At 39.1% G+C, this 22790-nt stretch overlaps 1 protein-coding gene and 1 pseudogene across 1 annotated transcript in view; both read right to left on the bottom strand.

Moving 5' to 3' along the window:
- The window catches only part of LOC104098627 (uncharacterized), a 48016-nt gene that overhangs the window by 1056 nt on the left and 24170 nt on the right, over positions 1-22790 (bottom strand). Inside the window, exon 2 of the mRNA XM_070188536.1 lies at positions 114-217. Coding sequence (XP_070044637.1) covers positions 123-217 — 95 coding nt within the window. The 3' untranslated portion in view covers positions 114-122. The remainder of the gene's footprint in view (positions 1-113; positions 218-22790) is intronic.
- Positions 6328-10660, bottom strand: LOC138900822 (uncharacterized; annotated as a pseudogene).

Raw genomic sequence — 22790 nt, 5'->3', positions numbered from 1 at the left:
CATGATTGCCAGTGCGCTAGGAATTCCAATGCGTGCTTATGAGTACACAGCAAAGCAGAAAAGAGTGTCCTATGCAATAATACTGATAGAAATTAATGTTACAACGACTTTACCTGATGAGATTACGGTAATGGATCCAAATGGAAGAACATTTCAGCATGCCATCTTGTATGATTGGAAACAATTATTCTGTGAAAAATGCCAAGTAATTGGCCAGCTGGAAAAAAGGAAAAGGAACCACAGTTGGAGCAAGCAAGAAGAAGGAGAGGTCCAAAGAGAATAGAGCAACAATGGGTGTCAAAGAATGCAGGAATCAGTGAGCAAGCAGGCCCTAGTCAGATGCAAGAGCAACAATCTGTCCAACAGGCAGGGATGGCAAACGGTGCGATTCCGGGGGCAAACCCGCAAGGATTTCAACCTGCCCGCACCGTCCAGTATAGCATTTCCACCCGCGTCCACACGCCCCGCCCTGCATAAGTTTTTTTTTCTTCATTTTGTTATTTTTTTTTCTTTTGAGATTTTGGATGGAATTTTCAGTTCAATAAAAAAAAATGCAAGATCTTTTATTGATCATGTACTGAATTAGTCAATTAGAAAAAAAATAAGTTTTTTCAGCTCATTGTAAAAACCGCAAATCGCCCTTTTAATGTATTATTATTCATTGTAAAGTAGTATTTTATATTATTACTATTTCTATTGATATTAACTCTCTCTATATTATTATCCCCTTTTCTCCACCTCTTTATCTTATCATTCACGATATATTAATTTTTTCTCTAATCTGATCACGAAATTGCAAGCAAGTATTCTACTCTTTGTCTATACACATTGAATAATTAAAAAAAGCCGTTTAAAAAATATAAAACTGAAGTAGGCATATATATCAGGCAGAAAAAGAATACAAGAAGAACCAACGGTTTCATACACTTCTTTCATTTACTGAATGTGGTGTTAAAAAATTAATATTGTAATCATTGGCTGAAAAAAGTTTCGAAATGTTTCCACTAATGAACCCCATTTCTCTAAGATAATTTGAAATACTAAATTTGGTTAAGAATTTTAAATAGCTTTCACTCTTTTGATTAGAAAGTTTACCGCATTTTTAATCTTATATCTAGTTTTTGTGTTGCTGGATAATTTGCAGAATAGGCCAATCAGAAAAGTTGCTTAAACCCGTGTAAACCCGCATAGACCCTGCACCCGCCCCACCGCGCATCAGTTTTTTTAAAATTTACCTCAACCCGCCCCGCACCTGCACCCGCCCCGCGCAACCAAAAACCCGCACCGCATAGCTTTAAACCCGCACTGCCCCGCACCCACACCTGCACCGCCCCATTTGCCATCAGACAGATGGCCAAGGTCAGCTGCAACAAGGCATTGTTCCTTCACAGAAACAGCAACAAAGGGTGCTACAATTAAATACAAGTCCACAGAGTTCCACAAATATGATAAGTAGCGGAAAGAAGTGCAAGCAAGCACAAAACTGAATGATAGCAACTTCAAATTGGCTGGGGACTACTGACTAATTATCAAATTGCTAGCAATTGCAGGATTTGGATTATGTGGGATACAAGAAGATATATAGTAGACAAGATTAAGGAGACCTCTCAAATGATTCATTGTCAGGTTAAAAGCAGGAATGATGGAATTGACTGTATGTTTGACTGTATGTTATCTGTCATCTAAGGTTTTAATAAGGAAACCTCTCAAATGATTCATTGTCAGGTTAAAGGCATGAATGATGGAATTGACTGTATGTTATCTATCATCTATGGATTCAATACATGTGAACAAAGAAAAGACCTTTGGGAGGCTTTGAAAGAAGTGGCGCAAGGAGTATCTGTACCTTGGCTTATTTGTGGAGATTTCGATGCACCCTTATATCCATAAAATAGGATCTTTGGGAACCCTGTTCTATTCTCGAAAATAAAAGATTTCTCAGAATGCATACATGATTTACTGGTGAATAAACTATCTTGGAAGGGGTGTATTATACTTGGACAAATAAACAACATGGACTTGATAGAATCTGCTGCAGACTGGACAGAGCATTTGGTAACTATGAATGGATGATGCACTGGGGACAAGTAGTGCTGGAGTACGATGTACCTAATATCTCTGATCATTCACCTATGTTAATCACTCTTGATGCCGCTCACACAAAATGTTATAGTCCCTCTTAGATTTACAGTATTTGGGCTGGTCATAGCACTTTTCTACCTATAGTAAAAGATATATGGCAAAGGAAGTTAGCAAGTGAAAAAATGAGGAATGTATGGATGAAGTTGAAGGTCCTCAAGACAGAACTTAAACGATTGAACAAGGAGGAGTTCGAAGCTATTTCTCAGAAGATTGATAAAGCCAAAGCTGACTTAAAGGTAATCCAAGAACATATGAACCATCAATGGGATGACAAGCTAAGAGATCAGGAAAAAACTACTCTCAAGGATCTAGAGAAATGGTCAATGGTGGAGGAAATTATCATGCAGCAAAAATTCAGAGCTAAATGGATACAACTTGGTGATTCTAAAACCAAGAATTTCACTGTTGTGGTCAAAGAAAGAAGTCATAGGAAACAAATAAGGGAGCTTAGTGCCTTAGATGGATCCAGGCTTACTAAAGAAGAAGATATCATAGAAGAAATTATTCAGTTTTACCGGAGCTTGATAGGAGCAACTTCCCAAGTACTATCAGCAGTTAACAAACTTAAAATGAAGAATGGCAAGATCCTCACCCACTAGCAGAGGCTTGAACTATGTAATGAAGTGTTGCTCCCAAACGCACACGCAAGTATACGTGGTCGTACAAGTAATAAAATGATAAGTCGAGTGTCGAACCCACAGAAATTTGTATCAACTACCCACTAAATTTACCAAGATTGTTAGTCAGTCAAGCCAAAATCGAGTTCAAGGATGTGATTATACTAAACTATCATTCTAATTAATAACTAAATTATCAAGTAGCAAAATAATTGTGGTGTATTCAACAAATATTGCAGGGTTGTGATCGATTCACCAATCATATTGTGTTCTAGTTAACTCTCTCTTTCATACAATTCACTCATGATTGCTAATTAATCGAATTATTGCTCTCATAGCCATCTCCCGAAGTACTACTCGCCTATTTAAAATAGATTAATGCCTATATTCCTATGAAATCAATCTATCAAAAACGCATTAAGATTACAATATTTAATTAAGCACAGTGACTAGGTATATTCCTATCCTAACCACAAATCTCCCCCCCCCCTCCCTCTAAGAGTTAAGATTGTGCTCTCTTCAATTATTCTCTAATCTAAATACGGCTTTCCCAAGCATAGCATAGATAGTAAATAGAACCTAACTGCTGGCGAGACAATTAAGCAATTAATTACAGAATTAAAAAAATAACATATATTAGTGACTTGTAATCAAGGTTAAGTCAACGTAAAACAACAATATTCATAGCTAAATCACAACCCCAGAACTATGGGTTTTAGCCACTCATGATCGTAGTAACAATTTTCCAAGTATTTTGCATAAATAAACTACTAAGAAAAGATAAAGGGATGAAGAACTCGATGATTTTATCCTCTAAAAGTTGTCCACGTGATGTTCTTTCCTCCGGTCACCAAAAACTCCCTCCAAGTGGCGTTTTTAGATCTATTTATATGTGTAGGAAAAGACCTAAACATGTAGGCCAAGTCCTAGTCAAACCCGGAAACGAATTAAGTCTTCAAAACTCGGATTGGACCTGGCCCCAGGCCTGGCATCGCCAGCCTAACGCCAGCTTCAGCCTGGCCTTTGCCTTGCAACGCCAGCCTAACGCCAGCTTCAGCCTGGCCTTTGCCTTGCAACGCCAGCCTAACGCCAGCTTCAGCCTGGCCTTTGCCTTGCAACGCCAGCCTAAAGCCAGCTTCAGCCTGGCCTTTGCCTTGCAATGCCAGCCTAAAGCCAGCTTCAAGCCTGGCGTCGCCAGGTTCTCTCATTCAATGCTCTCGCACATGCTTTTGACTTGTAGGTCTCTTTTTTCTTCTACTTTTATCTCCAATTCACCTACACATAAAATGGACCCTATTACATGCAAATAAGGTGTACTTTACCATTAAAACGTATAAAAATGCAAGGCAAATACTGTGCTAAACTATGAATTATAGCCACACATCAATACCCCACACTTAAATATTGCTCGTCCTCGAGCAATCAAACTACACTTATAGACACAACCTATTAAGTAATTCCCTTAACTCATTATGCCAAGAATCTTTAAAATAGACTAAGCACAAGGGTGTAACATCTTCACCTCAAGATTTGACTCACAAGTACCATGTTTTATCTCACAATTCACTCACTTACTCTAACATAGAGGTCAATGATATTACCTTTCCTTCATGAATCAAGTGTCCTCACACAACAAAAGAGAGTAGTTCCACACACAATAAAATTTTAAGAACAATCAGGAACTCAAGTTAGAAAGAATTCACTCACTCTCAGAAATAACATTCATATGCTACAAAAGATGCATCATAGGCTTGCCCGTAGCGTAATACTCGACTAATCGAGCTCATTCAATCTAAGATCAAGTAGGACTTTTATTGGTTGTAATGTAGGATGTGGGTCGGGTAGGATACATTTGGATATAAGAGTGACTACACCTCCCTAAGTACTTTAATACATACACTTTAATATTTAACCCCACACTTATGTCAAACCATAACTCCACCTTCACATCAATGTATATTAACTCTATACTTCTTTAAGCACAATTACATCAAGAGTTACCACTATCAAGGAATATTTTTTACAACAATATGACTTCTTTTTTTCTTTTCTTTCTTTTTCAATTCAAGTGGCTTTTCTTATTTTATTTTTTTCAAAACAGTGCACCTTTCTCTTTATTTCATTAGTTTCACTCAAAAGCCAAACCAACCACCCCCCACTTTAACTTTTACAAAGTTCATAACAATTCAAGTGCTCATGAAAGGTGAAAAGGTTCAAATAGATGGTTAATTCAAACAAATGGGTAAGGCTTGTAATGTGGTTACCAAAGAAACAAGATTACAGGCTCAAAGGGATTAACTACGATACATAACAATAAGGCGGGTAAATTATATAACTGATTCAAAAAAGAAACACCCATATCACTTCCAAGACTGAACAAAACTACTATTTCGCTTTGCAAACACACGGGGCAAGTTCTAGACATCAAATACAATGCACAGAATTACACACAAACCTCACACACACATGGCACATAACTCACTCAGGATTGGACTTATCAAGAGATTCTAGTCAAAGAAGTTAAGCAAAGTTAAGATCATACGATTTAAGCTACTTATACAAGAGTCAAAAATTAGGCCTAAGCGTCACAACCAAAGTACTCACTATTCTCAAGGCATAACAAAGTCAAGAGATATTGCTCCAATTCACTTCATCTCACAGTGTCTCCTACTCCTAAAAAATAAAACTACCTACACCGGGTTCAAATAAAACCCTTGAAAAAGAACCGCGATACAAAAAAAAACCAAGGGGGAATTATTACACTACCTAACAAAAGAAAATCTTTTTGTTTTTTTTTTCTTTCAACTTAAATCCCTCAAGAGACATGTCAAATGAGATCCATCGTCGGGAGAAGTCAAACTTTTCTACTTTTTTTTTTCTTAAATAATACACAACTTCGGGAAAAAAAATTAACATTTTTCTACATCCACTACTAATTATCTAGAAAATTCTCCCACCCCACACTTAGAAGAGTGCAGTGTCCCCAATGCAAAAATAAGCAAAACAATAATGAAGGTGGACAAGAAACTCCCTGAAAGGCCAAAGGACGAAGCAATAATGGCTCACAGGTACTCAGACTTTCCCCATGTATGATCTTTTGTGTGGCACTCCACACTTAGTTCTCACCATCTAACTCGCTTTTGCACTCTTCCAATAGCTTTGCCTCCTATGATTATAATCCTATAAAATTAAAACAAACACTACAAAATAATATAATAAAAACAAAAATAAAAGAAAGCAGTAAAGCTGGGTTGCCTCCCAACAAGCGCCTGATTTAACGTCGCGGCATGACTCAGAATCTCGCTTACTCATTAACGAGTACAACCTTGGTCTTCTCACGATCAATTATTCCTCGCCAATAATGCTTTACTCTGTGTCCATTCACCAAAAAATTTCTTTCACCATTCAAAGTTCGCAGCTCAATTGCACCATAAGGAGTTACTCTCACTACCTCAAACGGGCATGACCATCTCGATTTTAACTTCCCAGGAAATAGCTTTAGTCTAGAATTGAACAATAATACCTGTTGGCCTGGCTCGACGTGACGCGGCTTGATATGCTTGTCATGTCATCTTTTTGTCTTTTCTTTGTAAAGCTTAGCATTTACATAAGAGTGCAGCCTGAACTCATCTAACTCATTCAACTGCAAAAGTCTTTTCTCGCCCGCGGCTTCAAGGTCCATATTTAACTTCTTAATGGCCCAATATGCTTTGTGTTCAAGTTCAACAGGCAAGTGACATGCCTTCTCATAAGCTAGCCTCTACGGCGACGTCCCAATTGCCGTTTTGTATGCAGTTCTATATGCCCACAAGGCATCATCTAACTTTGTAGCACATTCTTTTCTATTCACACTCACCGTCTTCTCTAAGATTTGCTTTATTTCTCTATTAGACACCTCAACTTGTCCACTTGTTTGAGGATGATATGTTGTCGCAACTCTATGGCGGACTCCATATTTAGCTAGAAGGTTATTCAACAACCGATTGCAAAAGTGTGTCCCTTCATCAGTAATCAAAGCATGTGGAGTCCCAAACCTCGAAAATATATTATTTTTCACAAACACAGCTACCACCATGGCATCATTTGTTGGCAATGCGATCGCCTCTACCTATTTTGACACGCAGTCAACTGCTAGCAAAATGTATTTGTTTCCCCTGGACAATGGGAATGATCACATAAAATCTATCCCCCATACATCAAAAATCTCAAACTCCAGGATGTTATTCAAAGGCATCTCATGCCTCATAGTGATTGTTTCTATTCTCTGACACTGGTCACACTTCTTAACAAATGCATGGGCATCCTTGAATAAAGTTGGCCAAAAGAAACTGGATTGTAATACCTTTGCAGCTGTTCTATCTCCTCCATGATGGCCCCCATAAGGTGATGCATCACAATCATACAACACTAATTCTACCTCCTTTTCTGGAACGCATCTCCTCATCAACTGATCAGCACATTGCTTGTACAAATATGGCTCATCCCAATAGTAGATGTTCACATCATGTAGAAACCTCTTTCTAGCTTCAGATTCAATTTCAGGAGGAAGTACCCCACTCACAAGATAATTCACATAGTCTGCGTACCATGGGGGAGGGTCTTGGGTGATAGCAAAAAGATGCTCATCAGGAAATACTTCTTTAATTTGGCCTCCCTCCTACATGTGGTCGTGATTTTCCAGCCTTGATAGATGATCAGCTACTTGGTTCTCTGTGCCCTTTCGATCTCGTATTTCTACATCAAATTCCTGCAACAACAAAACCCAGCGCATCAATCTAGCCTTAGATTCCTTTTTTGTAAATAAATACCTGATTGCTGCATGATCGATATGGACTATGACTTTTGTTCTCACCAAGTATGCCCGAAATTTCTCAAAGGCCCACACAACGGCTAACAACTTCTTTTCAGTGGTGATGTAATTCAGTTGTGCATCATCAAGAGTCTTACTCGCATAGTAGATGGAATAAAATAGCTTGTCTTTCCTCTGGCCTAGTACTGCCCCAATAGCATGGTCACTCGCATCACACATAAGTTCAAATGGTAAGGACCAATCTGGTGCCACAATAATGGGAGCATCCACCAACTTCTTTTTGAGTTCTTCAAATGCCTTGAGGCAGGCGTCATCAAAATTGAAAGTTATATCTTTTTCAAGCAACCTGCACAAAGGAGTAGCAATTTTAGAAAAATCTTTAATAAAGCGTCGATAGAATCTCGCGTGTCCCAAGAAACTTCAGACACCCTTCACAGAAATAGGTGGAGGTAATTTTTCAACCGCCTCCACCTTCACCTTATCAACTTCAATGCCGCTCCTAGACACTCTGTGACCCAACACAATGCCTTCCTACACCATAAAATGGCATTTTTTCCATTCAATACCAGATTTGTTTCTTCACAACGGACCAACACCTTGCTCAAATTCTTCAAACAATCATCATAAGAAGACCCAAAGATCAAAAAATCATCCATAAAAACTTCCACAAATATTTCCACCATATCAGTGAAAATAGCCATCATGCATCTCTGGAAAGTAGCTGGTGCATTACAAAGACCAAACGGCATTCGCTTGAAGGTGAAAGTGCCATAAGGACAAGTAAAAGTGGTCTTCTCCTGATCCTCTGGGCATATGACAATCTGATTGTATCCTGAATAACCATCAAGGAAGCAATAATATTCATGCCCCGCTAATCTGTCCAACATTTGGTTAATGAATGGAAGTGGAAAGTGGTCCTTGCGGGTTGCTTTGTTGAGCCTTCTATAATCGATACATACTCTCCACCCCATCACAGTGCAAGTAGGAATTAGCTTATTTTTCTCATTCGCAATCCCAGTCATCCCCCCTTTTTGGGCACACATTAAACTGGGCTTACCCAATTGCTGTAAGAAATAGGAAAGATGATACCTGCATCGAGCAACTTAATTACTTCCTTTTTTACGACCTCCTTCATAATTGGATTTAAACTCCTTTGCTGCTCAACACTAGGGCGGTGTCCATCTTCCAAGAAGATTTTATGCATGAAAAATGATGGATTGATTCCCTTGATGTTAGCAATTGTCCACCCAATAGCCTTTTTATTCTCGTGAAGTACTTTGAGCAATTTTTCTTCTTGTGTATTAGTCAAACTGGATGAGATAATCACGGACAATATCTCAGAGTTCCCCAAATAAGCATAGCGCAGATGTACTGGTAGGGGCTTAAGTTCTAGCTTTGGAGCTTCTTCAATAGATGGCTTAGGAGGGGTTAGAGTGATATGCCTATCCAACTCCTCAAATTTTTCAAACCCATGGACATAATTGCAGGAGATATCAAGTATTTGCTCAATTTCTCCCGTCAATTCATCTTCGATGTCTTCTTCATCCCCAATCAAAGCTCGTTCAAGAGGATCTATAGGGCTCATATAAGGCACTAATGATTTAGCATCACTTTCCATCACAGAAATCATGGATAGCTCTTCATAGTGGGCTGGTAATCTGAGTACTTTATATACATTGAATACCTCCACTCGATCGCCTACTCTCATCGTTATCTTTCCTTTGCAAACATCAATAATAGCTTGACCCGTGTCTAAAAATGGACGCCCCAAAATAAATGGGACTTCCTGATCAGGCTCGTAGTCCAAGATAATTAAATCAGCAGGGAATATGAAAGAACCCACTTGAACTAACACATCTTCAATTACTCCTTCAGGATGAGCAAGAGAGTGATCAACCAACTGTAAGATTACCGTTGTTGGGCATGGTTCACCCAACCCCAACTGTCTGGACACAGATAGCGACATCAAATTGATGCTCACTCCAAGATCACATAAGGCTCGCCCGACTGCATGCTTACCAATCGAGATTTGGATAATGAAACTACCCGGATCCTTCAATTTCTGAGGTAGCTTGCTTTGAATTCTTAAGCTACATTCCTCAGTGAGTGCCACAGTTTCGAACTCGGTCAGCCTTCTTTTATTTACCACTATGTCCTTGATATATTTTGCATATTTGGGCACTTCTTGCAAGATGTCTACCAATTGAATATTAATTTGCACCTGCTTCAAAATATCAAGAAACTTTTTATACGCTGCATTATCCTTCACTTTCTACAATCTTTGTGGAAATGGAGGTGGTGGCCTCGCAACCAATGGTGGGGGTTGCTCAGCCACCGCCTCTTCAGCTGGCTTCTCTCACTCCTTTGATTTTTCTGATTTTGATTCTATAGTGGCTGGGCTCTCATTAAAAGTCACATGTTTTCTCTTTTTCGACTAGACTTCTTCTAATTGTCTCCCATTCCTCAATGACACGACATTAATGGATGCCTTAGGATTAGCTTCAGTGTCACTTGGAAGAGCTCCAACTGGTCTAGTATTTTGGGCACTAGCCAGTTGTCCCACTTGGCGCTCCAAATTTCTCATTGTTGTGGCTTGGGCCTGCTGGTCAACCATCACTTTCTTTATCATCTTTGCGGTGTGGGCTTGCTGGTCAGCCATCAATATTTTCATCATTTCCTCAATATAACTTGTTGAGATTGCATGTTGTTCAGTCTGAGGTGGTCTATATTGTTGTTGAGGTGCTTGTGGTCGGTATTGATTTTGAGCACCTTGATTTCCACCCCAAGAGAAGTTTGGTTAGTTTCTACAGTTGGGATTGTAAGTGTTCCCATATTGGTTCGCCTGACCCCTATTTGCATTACCCACAAAGCAGACAGACTCTGGTTTTACTGGGCATAAGTCACTCATGTGACCCTCTCCACATACTTCACAAAACACTTGAACCAGTTGCACTGGTTGAGCTTGCTGCTTGTTAATAACCAAGGTCATCTGATTGACTTGGTTGGTCAGTGTAGAAATTTGCGCTGATAATGCCGAGATGACATCTAACTCGAGAACCCCTGCAGATATTTGCACCGTGTGTCTGCCCATTTATCCTTGCCAATCCGGATTGCTTTTGGAGAATTTCTTCAATAATGCATATATCTCGTCAAAGCTTTTCTCTAACACTTGAACTCCAGCTGCAGCATCTACCATAATTTTTGTTTCAGGATGTAGCCCTTCTATGAAAGTGTGAGCTATATGCTGTTGTGGATCCTCATGTGGAAGACCCATAAATTGCCCATTCGCATGAAGTAGCTGGATCATGCTCTGTTTCAGCTCAAAGTGCCCAGTGATTCTGGGCTTCACGATGCTGGAGGTGACATTAGCAATGCTGGGCATTGCCACCTCCTGAACAGCCATGTGTTGCTCCTCTGCCACGTTCACATGAAATTGAATGAGTGCTTGAAGATTATTTGTATCCCTTGCTTCCCTCAACCTCTTATGAAATGTTTTCTCAGGTTCGGGGTCAAAGCCTTGAAGTCTGTCCTGGCTTCTGACCCTACGCATTCAATCAAAGTTCCTGAGACCAGAGCAACAATCAAGTAACGTTAGACTTGACGAAATAAACAATTAAAGAAAAAACTAGAAAGTAGTCTATATTCAAGTCCCCGGCAATGACGCCAAAAACTTGTTGCTCCCATTGCTCCCAAACGCACACGTAAGTTTACGTGGTCGTACAAGTAATAAAATGATAAGTCGAGTATCGAACCCACAGAGACTTGTATCAACTACCCACTAAATTTACCAAGATTGTTATTCAGTCAAGCCAAAATCGAGTTCAATGATGTGATTATACTAAACTATCATTCTAATTAATAACTAAATTATCAAGTAGCAAAATAATTGTGGTGTATTCAGTAGAGACAAATATTCCAGGGTTGTGATCGATTCACCAATCCTATTGTGTTCTAGTTAACCCTCCATTTCATACAATTCACTCATGGTTGCTAATTAATCGAACTATTGCTCTCACAGCCTTCTCCCGAAGTACTACTCGCCTATTCAAAATAGATTAACGCCTATATTCCTATGGAATCAATCTATCAAAAATGCATTAAGATTACGATATTTAATTAAGCACGGTGACTAGGTATATTCCTATCCTAACCACAAATCCCCCCCCCCCCCAAGAGTTAAGATCGTGCTCTCTTCAATTCTTCTCTAATCTAAACACGGCTTTCCCAAGCATAGCATAGATAGTAAATAGAACCTAACTGTTGGCCAGACAATTAAGCAATTAATCACAGAATTGAAGAAATAATATATATTATTGAATTGTAATCAAGGTTAAGTCAACGTAAAATAACAATATTCATGGCTAAATTACAACCCCAAAACTGTGGGTTTTAGCCACACATGATCGTAGTAACAATTTTTCAAGTATGTTGCATAAACAAACTACAAAGAAATAATAAAGGGATGAAGAACTCGATGATTTTCTCCTCCAAAAGTTGTCCACGTGATATTCTTGCCTCCGGTCGCCAACAATTCCATCCAAGTGGCGTTTTTAGGTCTATTTATATGTGTAGGAAAAGACCTAAACGTGTAGGCCAAGTCCTAATCAAACCCGAAAATGAATTAAGTCTTCAAAACTCGGATTGGACCTGGCCCCAGGCCTGGCGTTGCTAGCCTAACGCCAGCTTCAGCCTGGCCTTTGCCTTGCAACGCCAACCTAATGCCAGCTTCAGCCTGGCCTTTGCCTTGCAACGCCAGCCTAAAGCCAGCTTCAGCTTGGCCTTTGCCTTGCAACACCAGCTTCAAGCCTGGCATCACCAGGTTCTCTCATTCAATGCTCCCGCACACGCTTTTGACTTGTAGGTCTCCTTTTTCTTCTACTTTCATCTCCAATTCACCTACACATAAAATAGACCCTATTACATGCAAATAAGGTGTACTTTGTCATTAAAACGTATAAAAATGCAAGGCAAATAATATGCTAAACTATGAATTATAGCCACACATCATGAAGTAACAGAGAGGTAAATTCGGGCAGACTTAGAGTCTATTGGGGATGACAAAACACCAGGTATAGACGGATATAATGCCACTTTCTTTACGAAATCTTGGCACATTATCAAGGAGGAGGTAATAGGGGCAGCACATAATTTCTTTACTAGTAGCAAGATTTACAAGGCTATAAATTGCACATCTATTACTCTAATACCAAAAACTGAGAACCAACTACTGTCAAAGAATACAGGTCAATTGCTTGTTGCATTATTCTATACAAGTAAATATCCAAGGTGTTAGTAGCAAAGATTCAAAAGGTTGTTCCAGATATAGTACGTAATGCATAGGCTAGGTTCATCGGAGGAAAATAGGTGATAACATTATTCTAGCTCATAAACTAGTTATATCCTATACAAAGAAAACATATTTCTCCCGGTTCATGATTAGAATTGACCTCCAAAAGGCTTATGCCTCTGTAGGATGGGTCTACTTGGAGCAAGTAATGGCAAAGTTGGGATTCCCTTCTAAGTTTACAGCATGGGTCATGAAATGTGTAAAGACTGTTAGATATATCATCCTAGTTAATAGGGAGTCATCATAACCTTTTGATGCTGCTAAAGGGCTCAAGCAAGGGGATCTTAGGTCCCCTTTTCTTTTTGTTATAGTAATGGAATATCTTAGTAGAAACTTACTCGGGCTAATAAAAAAATAGGAGTTTACTATCATCATAGGTGTGCAAAGTTAGGTATTACACACCTATCTTTTGCAGATGACTTTATTCTCTTTGTTAGGGGTGATCTTCCCTCTGTCAAGGCTTTACATCAGTGTTTCATACAATTCTCTGCAGCTTCAAGATTGCAAGCAAATCTTGAAAAGAGTTCTATATATTTAGGAGGGATATCGCAGAAAATGATAGAATTCTTCAGCTTTTGGGGTTCTCTAGTGGTGAATTGTCGTTCAAGTATCTTGGTATTCCACTCTCTACAAAGAAGTTATCCCTGATTCAGTAGCAACCTCTAATTGAAAAGATAGTTATAAAAATCTCATCTTGGATGGCTAAGAAGCTATCCTATGCAGGAAGGGCTCAACTAATACAATTAATTTTGTTTGGAATCCGAGCATATTGGGCTTGTGCTGCCTGCTAAAGTACTCAAACTTATTGATGCATACTGCAGGAGCTACTTATGGTCTAGAAGTAACATAATTACACGAAAAGTATTAGTAGCATGGGATAGAGTATGCACTCCCAAGAGTGTTGGAGGACTGAATTTGATCAACTTGCATATATGGAATAAAGCTGCAACAACTAATATATGTTGGGATCTAGCTCACAAAGAAGATAAGTTGAGGATAAAATGTTCACACGTACTACATTAAAGGGAAGCAACTGAAGGGTATGCATGTACCACAATAGGCATGTTGGATGGTAAGAAAAATTATGGAAGCAAAGAATGTACTGAATCAAGTCCAATATCAACACATTGCTGGAAAGAGTATCACGAGACAGATATATGTTCGAGATCAACCTAGAGTTCCATGGAAATCCTTGGTCTTCCAGAACCCTGCTAGGCCAAAAGCCAGGTTCACTCTATGGCTGCTGCAAATGCAAGGCAAATTAGTAACTGCTGACAGGCTAACTAGATGGGGAGTTGTGGTTAATTCAAATGCGCTATGTGCCAGAACTTTGATGAAACAAGTGAGCACTTGTTTATGGAGTGTGAGTTTGCTAAAAGACATGTTGAATAGATTAATACAATGGATACAAGATCAAACCTTCAATATGACTGTCAGAAAATAACCTGTGCAAGAAGTGATCAATAGAGCCAAAGGACATCACAAAAAGCCCAGATTTTCAAAAGGGTCTCTACAGAAGTTGTACACAATATCTGGATCGATAGAAATATGAGAATATTTTAGAAAAGCAGTAGAAAATGGGATTCGATAGCTAAAGAAATTGCGTGTGTCTGCAGTATTCGAGCTCCAACTGGACTTAGAAATCTGATCCATAGTTTCATCTTATAGAAAATTAGAGCTTGTGTACAGTACAGATAGAGTTGTTTTTCTTTATGATAGCTAACAAGTCTAGTTAGCTATGGCTTTGTAAAGATATAATTCTTGGTGATTAATACAAAAAGATAATTACCAAAAAAAGAAATACAACATATTTATTTTTATTAGACATCTTCGATTTTTGCAAAACCGTCTTTAATTGAGTCACTACTTTTTATAATTAAAAATATTTCTTAAACAGTAGGAAAAAAAGTGTACTAGAAGAGAAAACCATTGATTTCTCAATCAGTAGAATATTATCATGTCAAGTGAAACAAAGAGAGTATAAAATACGAACTAAAGAAATAACATTCAAATTTTCTTTATTTACATGAACAATATGGGTTCGGAATGTTAAAATTTGCTTAACTCTAGATAAAAACCCGACTTGTCTTAAAACATTCAGTCATGTCATTCTTAGAGCATATTCTTATGTACAAGCTTTAAAACTCAATCTTTGGGAACCTTTACTGAACCTTTTTTTTACACTTGTATTTTTTAATGAAAATCTCACTTTCACTTGTTATGCTGCGAATGAAGGTTGTTGTGGTAAAATTAGTTAGCGATAGTTGGACGAATGACGAGATGACACGTGCAACAAAAGACAGGTAAGATGTGAGTGAGCAAATAATTGGCACCAAATACAAGCATGTGACTGGTGCTGAGCGAATCCCGAAGGCATCGAATCCGAAAACAAAAATTTGAAAGTAAGGCATCGGTTTAAAAGCACAACATTCAATGAGCAACCGCTACAAGGAATCTCTGTATTTATGATCAACCGTTATGCAGCCATCAATGGCGATTTTATTCTCATTCAAGAGGAGCTTGATCTGGGTATCTTGTCTCCCTAAATAGGGCTAAAGATAGGAGAATTAGGATCCATAGTAGGACACGAAACATTATGTACACAAAAGCAAAAATCAGTTCTCATTCTATAAAATTGCTCTTTTACTTTGTTCTTAATATTGTTATTGTTTTTGCTACCGGAGAAGCTAGATTCATATCCATGCTCGTATTTCCTCCAAGTTTATTTTATAATCTTATTTCTATTCTTATTTATTTCATATTTCTAGGTCAAATTAATTCACGTATCTATAAACCATGTTACAAATTCAACTGTACTGTTTTACGTGTAAACAAAGGTTGTGCGCCCACCGTGGGGCATAGACAATTGTTTAATTTCTTTGATATATTCATATGTTTCTAACAAATTTTGATCCCTTTCTTAGCAAAATAAAAATCAGATATGGCAGCTATGATGTGAACAATGCCTACAATGTTGGAACACACAATGAGCGAGAGGATGTGTTCCAGTAGGAAGATTCAATTAGTGAAACTCGCAACGATGGAGATGAGGCAACTTCGGTTCACGAAGAGCAAAATCCTCACCATGTGAGAAGTTCAACTCCTAATGATGCGAATGATGAACATGTTCGGGAAACAGTCAAAATCCTGAGAGAGCAACAAAGGAAAATTATGAAGCATCTCTCAAGGCAAGACCGAGTGATGACATAATTGAAGCAGGCATTTTCGGTTGCTTCTAATAACCCCAATGGAGCCGTTCGGATTCCTCCCAGCGTGCCTGGGAATCAAACAATGCAAAGAACCGATAACGTTGCTCCGAGAGAGGGATTCAGGTTTAATAAAAATAAAGCGGGTGGTGCCGGTAGTGGATCCGGGAATGACAGCAATGCTAACGATCCTTTCAAAACTGAACTCATGATATTCATGAGGGAGATTAATGAAAGAATGGACCAAAACACTAAATAATTTCATGCTCGGATGGATCAGATCTCGGGAGCGCCGCTGGCAGATTCCAAGAATATATGCAGTTGCTGTTCAAACCAAGTGCGGCCCAAAAGTTGATTCTGAAAAGGTTTAAGATGACGGATATTCTGAAGTATGATGGGACTTCGGATCCACAGGAGCATATCACGACCTAAACTATGGCTGTGAAGGGAAATCACTTGGCCTAACACGAGATCGAATCTGTCTTACTCAAGAATTTTTGAGAAACCCTAACGAAGGGTGATTTAACATGGTATTCCCTTTTACTTGAGCATTCCATTAACCCTTTTAAAATGCTTGTAGATTCTTTCATTTAAGATCATGCTAGGGCAAGGAATGTCCAAGCTAGAAAGGCGTACATATTCAGAATCGCCGAAGGAGAATCCAACTATTACGAGAGTTCGTGATCCGATTTCAGAAGAAAAGGATGTTGTTGCCTGCGGTACCGCATGGGTGGGCAGTTGAAGCATTGATAAAAGGTCTCAACCTCTTGAGCTCTGATGCCTCCAGAAAATTGAAGGAAAGCTTGTTAGAATTTTAGGCAACCACATGGGTGTCCATAATCGCTATAAGCCAAAGATTAGAATAGAAGATGATCAATTGAGTTCGTTGATGTCTTTCAAAGGATGTAGTCGTAATCGCAATTAGAAAAAATTCAAAACTAATTTCGATGTAGATTGGAGGTCTTCTAGGAGTCGCTTTCATCCTTATGAAAGGGTTGAGGGGCATGGAAGTAAAGGATTTCAGTCATGAGACAAGTTTGCTACCAATAGAAGAGCGAATCTTGCTCAGAATAATAGAGCTTTACGGGAGAAGGAATCTTCAGGGTCACGAGATTCAGCATATCCCCAGTTATCTGACTATGATTTTAACATCAGCTTGGTAGAGTTGGTGTCGACTATGAAGAATATTAAGAAGTCTAGGTTTCTGAAATCAATCCGATCGGATTCTAGCCAAAGGGATCCTAATCTATGGTGTGAGTTCCATGGAACTCATGGTCACAGGATTGGGGACTGTTGATACCTTCGGGAAGAGGTGGCAGCATTGTTCAAGAATAGCCACCTCAGAGATTTCTAAGTGATCGGGCCAAGAATAATTATGGGTAAAGCAGAGATGTTGCTAAACTATCAAAACCGTCTGCAGGGTCACCTCGCATGACGATTAACATGATATTTGGTGGTGACGAAGTAAATGGGGTGACATTTTCGGCAGTAAAGAAGGCGAAGATATCAATAACTCATGGCAAGAGGGTTCGTGAAGTTTCAGAAGACGACATCACCGTTACAGAGAAAGATGTTGATGTACTTATTCTACCACACAACAATGCTCTGGTAATATCTCTTAATGTTTTAGATTTGAAAATTAAACATATGTTGGTTGATCCAGGTAGTTCAGCCAACATCATACAATGGAGAGTTTTGGAGCAAACAAAGTTAACCAGAAACAAAGTTCCGGCAACAAAGATTCTGGCTGGGTTTAACCTAACGAGTGTCACAACCCGAGGAGAGATCCTTTTGCCAACGCATGCCGAAGGCGTAACAAAGACCACTCTGTTTGGATACATAAAATGAAGGCTGCACCATCACCATATCATCAACTGCTAAAATTTCCCACTCCGAAAGGGGTCAAGCAGATCAGAGGTCAGTCGGCTGTAAGAGAGATAAACACAGTTACCTTGTCTAGTAGCAAGGGGAACGAAATAGGAAAATATCAACTATTGGAGTCGGTGCCCTCTTCCACTCCGATTGAAGATATTGGAGAAGAGGAGTCATAAGATTTTTAGCAGGTACCGAGATCTTTTTAGGTACCGGAGGAAACATACGCGACCAAATCAATTGCTGAAGAACTCGAACAAGTGGCCTTATTTACGGAGTTTTTAGAAAGAAATTTCCACTTAGGAACAGGGTTGAGCCCCAAACTCAGGTTAAAAATTATTAATTTTCTAAAAGCTAATGTCGATTGTTTTGCATGGTCGCATTCAGACATGACAGGTATTCCATTGGAAATGGTTGTCCATAAGCTGAGTTTGGATCCTACCTTTCCTCTTGTAACGACCCGGCCGGTCATTTTGAGTATTATAACCCTGTTCCCCCATTTATTACTCAATTTATACTTTACAGTTATTTTATAACTTGCCGGATTAGTTAGCTCGGGTCCGAAAGGAATTCGGAGTGAAATGAGATACTTAGTCTCATAATTAAAAATTTTAAGTTAGAAAAGTGACCGAATATGGGCTTATGTGTAAACGACCTCGGATTTGAATTTTGATAATTTTAATATCTCCGTATGGTGATTTCGGACTTAGGAGTATGTCCGTAAAATTATTTGGAGGTCCGTAGTGGAATTAAGCTTGAAATGCCGAAAGTTGAATTTTTGGAAACTTTGATCGGGGGGTTGACTTTTTGATATCGAGGTCGGAATCCGATTCTGAAAATTTGAATAGGTCAGTTATGTCATTTATGACTTGTGTGCAAAATTTGAAGTCATTCCGAATTGATTTGATCTGTTTCGGCACAAGATATAGAATTTGAAAGTTCAAAGTTCATAGATTTTGATTTGAGGTGCGATTCGTCGTTTTGATGTTATTTGATGTGATTTAAGAATTTGACTAAGTTCGTATAATATTTTAGGACTTGATGGTATATTTGGTTGAGGTCCCTGGGGGCCTCGGGTGAGTTTTTCGAATGCCTAACAGATCGAATTTGGATTTGGAGGAGGAGCTGAAGCATCTCGGCATCTGGTATGATCGCACCTACGCGAAAAAGGGCCGCAGGTGCGAGCTCACGGATGCGAGGAATTAGTCGCGGAAGCAGAAAATGCATGGGCTGGCCAGGCACCGTGGGTGCGAAAAATTTTGCCGCGGGTTGTGCTAAGAATTTTATCGTGGGTACGAAGCCGCAAGTGCGAAGAAATCACTGCGGGTGCGAAAACCACTGGGCAGTACAAAAACAGAGGGGTTCCGAGCTTTTGCCATTTTGGGGCATTTCAAGCTCGGGTTGGGCGATTTTTGAGCGAGGTTTTCACGAGAAAACTCGAGGTAAGTCCCTTGTGATCATTTGTACTCCATAATATTGAATTATCATCGAATAATTCGACTAGATTACATGTTTTTGAGGTGTAAATCGGGGATTTGAACTTAGGGATTTGAAAAATAGATTTGAAGATTTGGAGGTCCAGTTGAGGTCGGATTTTGGAAAAATTGGTATGGGTAGACTCGTGATGGAATAAGATTTCGGATTTTGTAATTTTTGTTGGGTTCCGAGATGTGGGCCCCACGGGCGATTTTTGGAGTGTAATTTCGGATTTTTGCGAAAAACTTGCATTTGCTTATGGAATTAATTTCAATAAATTTTATTGACTGAATCAAATTATTTGTGGCTAGATTCGAGGCGTTTGGAGGCCAATTCACGAGGAAAAAACATTGCAGAGTAAATAATTTCACGGTTTGAGGTAAGTAATAGTTTTAAATCTGGTCCTGAGGGTATGAAACCCCAGAATTTGGAATCATGTGATTACTTTGGAGGTGACGCACATGCTAGGTAACGGGCGTATGGGCGTGCACCGAGGGGATTGTGAATTGATCCGCCCCGTGAGACTGTGAAGTTGAATAACTTGTTGTTAGCTATGTGCTCTCTATGTGTTGTGGAAATTTGACTAGAAATCATGTTTAGGCTATATGTTAGTACTGTTGGGACCCACAGAGGTCATGTACATGTTGAACTATTTGCTTAATTGTTGTTTGTACTTAGTCATAATTTACATGATTATTTTATCTCAGTCTCTATTGTTCATTATTGATGCATCATATCATTGTTGTTTGGGCTGATTTTCATGATTTCTGAGAGCCCGAGAGACTGGAGAGATTTATGACTGAGCAAGGCCGAGGGCCTGATTGTGAGATATATTACTATAGCACGTGAGTTGGCCGTGCGGATACATATATTATACTATAGCACGCGAGTTGGTCGTGCAACACGTGAGTTGTCCGTGCAGATCCTTATATTATACTATAGCATGTGAGTTGACCGTGCGGATCCATATATTATACTATAGCACGTGATTTGGCCGTGCAGCACGTGAGTTGTCCATGAAGATTATAGCGCTTGGGCTGTAGGAGCCCCTCAGGAGTCTGTACGGCCCCAATGAGTGCGGGTACCCATTGAGTGTGAGTGTTGAGGGATGGGAGCCCAGTGAGTGCTGAGGGCTGGGAGCCCAGTGAGTGATTGTTGTCCTGAAAGGCTGTACTTGTTTTTCATTTGTTGATGCACTTAGTTTCTATCTGTTATTATTGTGAACTCTCTGAATGATTTTATATCCGGATTACATGAACTTGAACTGTATAAAATTGATTTGACTTAAACTGTTGGATTTGAAAGCATGCCTATTCTTTGCTGGAATTACTGAAAGTGAACTATAACTGTGTAGCTCGTCATTATCTCCAGTTCCTTAGTTATTATTATTACTTGCTGAGTTGGTTGTACTCATACTACACCATGTACTTTCTGTGCAAATCTAGTTATTTTCGGACATAGCGGGTGCTAATTCTCTCGCACAGTTAATCTTCTGGAGATTCTGAGGTAGCTGCCGTATTTCGCAGACCTTGCATCTCCTTCCCTATCCTCTCATTTACTGTATTTGGTCTCAGACTATTATATACCGTATTTTCCATACTTGTATTCAAAAGGCAAGTGGCCAGATGAGCTACCAGGTGTGTTGCATATCGAACAACGACGAAATCGAGCACGGGTGAAACACCCTTTTCACTTGTATACAATGCAGAAACTTTAATCCGGTGGAGGTTGGGGAACTGACCTTTAGGTATTACCGAGCAAACGAAGAGGCAAATAATGAAGCATTGCTGGTTAAACTGAATTTTCAGCATCAGATCTGGCGTATGTGAGGATGGTGGCACAAAAACAAAGAATGGAAATATATTACAAGAGCAAAGCAAATATTCAATATTTTAAAGTCAGAGATTTGGTTTTGATAAAGGTAACTCAAAGTACTCGAGAAGTCAATGCCGGGAAGCTGGGACCAATGTGGGAAGGACCTTATCAGATTTCTACTATAACCGGAAAATGCTCATATCAATTGGAGAATTAAGATGGAGTTAAATTGCCAAGAAATTAGAACGTGACTCACCTCAAAAGGTACTACTGCTGAAGATCTTTGCGGAAAGTATGCGCTATACTCTTTTTCCCTTCGTCCAGTTTTTGTCCCAATTGGATTTTTCTGGCAAGGTTTTTAATGTGGCAACAATGTAAAGCGTACTATGAAGAAAGGATCATCGTCGAAAACAAGACTTCCAGTATTTGAATTCTCATACTTCGCATTTGAACACTATGGGGTCTATTACATATTGAGGCACTAAAATTTTCGCGAAGACTGGGGATTGTTAGAATCGGGATCTATATTTTAATAGGACCGGGGATTGCATGATCAAAACCGTAGAAATAAGTTGTACAAGTTAGCCACGTGTATTGGAAGCTTTATTTATTTAAGAAAAGAATGTTTATGAAAATGTACTTTTAAAGATAGAAGGAATAAATCAAAGTCCTTTTGTTTTTATCCTATTTCTTGTCCACATGTTATGTTTAATTATTTTCCGTTTGAAAGTTAATTAAAACTTCAAATGCTTGTGCCAGAATGAACAGGAGACATCATTTTCAAGAGCACTATAAACATAAGGGCCCTCTCTTATAAACCCTCATAGTCAAAGGATTTTGGAAGTGTGAATGCCTGCGATCAAACGTTGTCGGGTGTAAGAAAAATTCCTGAGCTTTATCTGTTAGAGAAGAAAAAAAGAATATTTCTTGCACAAGACTTAAGAAAACAAATTTCTTTCATTACGCAAAATGCCAAACTCAATAAAGAAGTTTGGCATATTACAAAAGTAAAGAAAAATTTAAACATCAATTATTTTTGCTGCCAGAGGCTGAAGGGAGAGAAGAGTCTTCATTTTTCTTTTCGGGAGAAGGTTGTTCCGTTTCCGGTTCGAGGCCTTCACACTTGTCTTCTTCTTCCTCCTCCTCTTCTTCTTCTTCTTCTTCTTCTTCTTCTTCTTCTTCTTCTTCTTCTTCTTCAGCTTTTTCTTCGATTTTCGAATATTTAGAGCTAGTTTTTGAAGAATCAGAGGCAGCGGGCCGATCAAGGAGGTTCTCGAGAGCAATTATCTCCAATTCAAGAGCTTTAGCAATGCAATCATCGATGTTTGCAATGCCTTCTTCGTACTCCTCCAAGGTTTTTCTCTTCATGTGATAAATGGCGTAGGTTTTCTCGAAGAGGATAGAATCTTCCTGGTCTTAGAGTTTATCTTGGAGTTTCTCAATTTTTGATTGGAGTTTGTCATTTTCGGCTCTCATAATGCCGATTCTGGAATCAAGCTCGATGT

Source organism: Nicotiana tomentosiformis, chromosome 11, assembly GCF_000390325.3.
Source record: "Nicotiana tomentosiformis chromosome 11, ASM39032v3, whole genome shotgun sequence".
In the NCBI taxonomy this organism is placed as follows: domain Eukaryota; kingdom Viridiplantae; phylum Streptophyta; class Magnoliopsida; order Solanales; family Solanaceae; genus Nicotiana; species Nicotiana tomentosiformis.
The sequence above is the reverse complement of the archived record's forward strand: the minus strand, read 5'-3'. Positions and strand labels throughout refer to the sequence as shown.